Consider the following 4,000-nt stretch of genomic DNA (forward strand, 5'->3'; position numbering starts at 1 on the left):
AATTGAATTGAATTGAACTTGTATAATAGGATGAAATCACATTTGGTTCTACAGTTCCTCTCCTCATTTCCCCAACAGATAACCTGCCTGCCTTCTGCACGGAGTTCTCTGCAGAGCTGGAGGCCAACATCAACACAGTGCTGTGTGCTGTGCAGACGCTTGTGAAGAAAAGCGAGAGAGAGCAACAAAGAGAGCAGCATGGAGACGCCAAGAGAGGTGAGGATGGTGCGTTTGAGACCAGCAGGGCTCTCTGCAGGATTGGTATACAGAAAATGGAACACATTGAAAATGTTTGTTCATTCCAATGTAGAACATTACAAGCAGCAATTCGCAGTTGTCAGTCACGTGACTGGCACTGAGCGCTAGAGGGCAAAACAACATTCCAATATGGTGACCTACACTGGATAGTCCATAAAACTACAGAAGAGGCATGTGTGTTATCCACTCACTCAACGTTATCCATGAGTTGTGTTAGTGACAGTTATCATGGTCACAGAGTCAAAAAAACAGCTCCATTGCACTCAGGTCAAAAACTATAGCAACAAAAGAAACGAATGCACTGACACTGACAAGTTGGTCGTAAAAACAGAAGCTGATGTATCAGAATGCCATGTTTGTTTTGTGACTGTATGAATGGTTATCTATATGATGGTATTTGATGTTTCAGAGGGTGCTGAAGAGGAGGAGGAGGAAGATGAAGAGGATGAGGAGGAAGACGATGGAGAAATGGGGGAGGAAGGAGAGGACAGTAACGAGGGGAGCGGAGACGGCAACGAGGCATACGAAGGAGACGACACAGAGGTTCGATTACCTATGACACATAATGTATTTACCGTAACTACTTTGACCTTTCATACGTCCTCACCCACGCAGCTCTCACATCCTTGTACATGTTAACCCTTCCCACGCTTTCAGTCCGGGATCTACGTACCCTTTCCAGCTCACACACTCAGTTTTTCCACACTGTCGCATTTAAATGTCACTTGCATTTTACTCCGTGTTGTAACTTTCTGTCTGCGTGAAAGCTGTGTTTTTGTGTTGACTTTAGTTGTTTACCTTTTTACTCTAGCGGGATGAGTCAGTGTCTGCAAAGGGACACATAACCGCCTTTCATTTGTAATCTGCATGTATGAAAGTTGTTTGAAGTGGGGAATACCATAAACCACTGTCCAGTGTTTTTAAATGGATTACTTTTGAAGCCAGTTGTTAAAAGAAAAAGGGCCATACCAGCTGCAACGATGACTGAAGTTTATTACCAAGCAAATTGAACATAAACTATGGGTGTCAGCTCTGCGTACAAGAGTATTATGAGGGAGTATTTACTTACTGAATTCTGTAAACCTGGATTAGTAGTTAAAAAAGAGACAACACAAATAAGAAATGATCACTGAATAATGAAATACAGTTTTTTATTTAAACATATTTATTAAACTGAAAAAGCAATGAACACTAACTAAAATAATACCGTAAATTATTGGGTTAGTCTTTAAGTCAAATTTAAACATTAATTTCTTTAAATCTAAACAATATATGTCAGGTCATGTAGGTACAGTGTGCTCTCTTTTTGAACGGCACACCATGCTGTATAATGCTGCCCTATTTTTTACTTTTGTATCCATGGTAGCGTTTTTTTAATCATCTCAGGTTTAAAAATGTATTTACAATATTGAGAAAGTACAGTAGTATTTTAAAGGGAGATGAAATATCTATAGTGGTTTACAGCTGATGATTCCCAATACAGAGTTTTTCCCGTTAGCTTTAAAATGTTAAGAAGCAGCATCAAAAAAAGCTGATCTGTGTGTTTAGTTCACCTACTGTTTATGTGGGTTCTATAATGGGTCCTCAGCATTTAAAACTAATATATATGGAAGTACTCAACCCAGAACTTTTGGCCTTTTCTGAATGTTGCTTTCTTCCATATAGAAAGAGAATTAATTATGATGTGTATATGGTGCTCTGCCGTCTGTACTGTGTGGGAACCATCCCATAAGCTGCTTCCTCTCATTCTACCCAACTCCTGTTTCCCTTTACTCCTCATCTTCACATTTCCTATTTTTCTCACTTTAACTTTTTAAGATTGTACTCATGGTATTTATTTTTATTAATTCCTTTTGTTCCCTCTATTCTCAGGGGGCTGATGTAACAGACCCAGGCACAGAGACGGAGGAGAGTTTGGGGGCGTCTGACTCCACCCAGAGGCCAGCAGATTCCCAGACACCCAGCTGTAAGATCCAGGAAACCTTGTCAAACGCACATACGTAGATCCACCTCAGACTCTCCACATGCGCTCACAAACTGTCCCGCCATCCATTTAGTTATCTGACACGATGACTGAGAAAGTTGTAATATGTTGTTGTCTGTCTGAAGGGAAGAGTGGTACAAGTGGTAGCCAAAATAAAGGTCATTCCCAACTAAAAAGGCACATAAAGGTTGGTCTACTTGGAAAATGAATCAATCAATGTTGTAGCCCTATATAGCTGTTTTTAAGCATAAAACACACAGGATTAGAAAAATATAAAATACTGGTTTCATTAGTAAACCAGACAGATTCTCAGATCTAATTAAAATATTTATTTACATTTGAAACACAAACAATTTAGGATTGAAGAATAGAAAAAACAAACTATTAATATTACTCCCAGTAAAACAGTACAGTAAAGAACAATATAACTGAAAGTTTATAGTTCAGTTTATAGCTGCTACTATAACACCTTTTATTTACTTTTAAGTATTTATAAACTTAAAAGCACTGTTCATGGGTCCCTTCTTTAGTCCTTAACATAGTGAGTCAGTTTTTGGAGTAGCCTTTGTTCCCTCTACAATGTTCAGCAGGATTTTGGAGACAGATGTCCTTCTTCTGAATTATGCCACCAGGTATTAATCCCAGGTACACAATCTGAGAGTCACTGGGAGTCTTGTAACATAAAATCTCCTGATGGCTCTGAATAACTGTCCCAGAATGTTTGTATTCTTATACTTGACCCGAAAACATGTAAGTGATTGGCATTCATCTCCCCACACAATTGTTGATATTTCTTTACGTGGGGTGTTATAAGCAGATTAAATTCTTCCATCTGAATTCCCTCCATCTTTTAGAGCTTGTTGCATTCTGCTCACTCTTCTACAGTTTAATGTTCAATTACAGTTCCCATTTCAGTTTTACTTATAATGAATTTCTTCCATTTCCTTTTTGTAATCCACTGGGCAGTTTATAAACAATCTTTGAAGGGCTTCGTTTGTATGCAACTGTCAACGCTACAATCACTTCACTACATACTGCTGAAATTCTTTTTCTTTCTGTATCAGAAATGTCTCAGCTGTAAATATCTGAACAGATCCCCATTTTCTAAAATTAAATTCTCCTTTGAGTTTTTCAAAAGTCTTCCCCTCTGAGTGTACATACAGTTGTTATTCCCTTTTCTCTCCACCTTACAAATGTATTATCAATCTCTGCAGATCGGAAGTTAAATGTCTCCTTACAATTTGTATTTTCTGATCTCATTCAATATTCTCAGTGAAATGTTCTCCCTTTTGGTCTGTATATTTCTTCTTTTTCCAACCCTGAAACACAAACCATATTTTTTTTAATTTGTTCCATTAAATGTTTTTAAATTGTTTCAAGTTCCTCTACAGCTGCCTTTTTCAATATAATTCACCTTTTAAAGATGAAATACAAATTATTTATTTCTTCTCATTTTAACCTTTTTTGACCTTAAAACATTGAGGTTTGTAGCTGTTTAAAAAATTTCTTTTCCAGCTCTTCAGAAAATTGTTATTGCCTATTATTATTATTAATTTTTATTTTTTATTTATTATTAATTATTAATTTAATGAAAAGTGGGTCTTTGATAAGTAGTTTTGTTCACAATGGGCCGCTGTTTATTTGAGCATTTCCGCTATTGTTTTAGTCGAGGGCAACGCAATGGAGGCCTTCTCTACAGAACAACCTATCACAAGCTCTGGTACAAGGATGCCCCAGTCGCCACGGAGACCAACACAT

General features: G+C 37.5%; 1 protein-coding gene across 1 annotated transcript in view; it reads left to right on the forward strand.

The window, feature by feature from the left end:
• The window catches only part of tprb (translocated promoter region b, nuclear basket protein), an 18,952-nt gene extending 15,897 nt beyond the window's left edge, over positions 1-3,055 (forward strand). Inside the window, exons 42-43 of the mRNA XM_035653109.1 lie at positions 695-801; positions 2,131-3,055. Coding sequence (XP_035509002.1) covers positions 695-801; positions 2,131-2,262 — 239 coding nt within the window. The 3' untranslated portion in view covers positions 2,263-3,055. The remainder of the gene's footprint in view (positions 1-694; positions 802-2,130) is intronic.
• Positions 3,056-4,000: the final 945 nt, after the last annotated feature.

This window comes from Morone saxatilis, unplaced genomic scaffold (genome assembly GCF_004916995.1).
Source record: "Morone saxatilis isolate NCDOM2014 unplaced genomic scaffold, NCSU_SB_2.0 Contig12, whole genome shotgun sequence".
Taxonomy (NCBI): Eukaryota; Metazoa; Chordata; class Actinopteri; family Moronidae; genus Morone; species Morone saxatilis.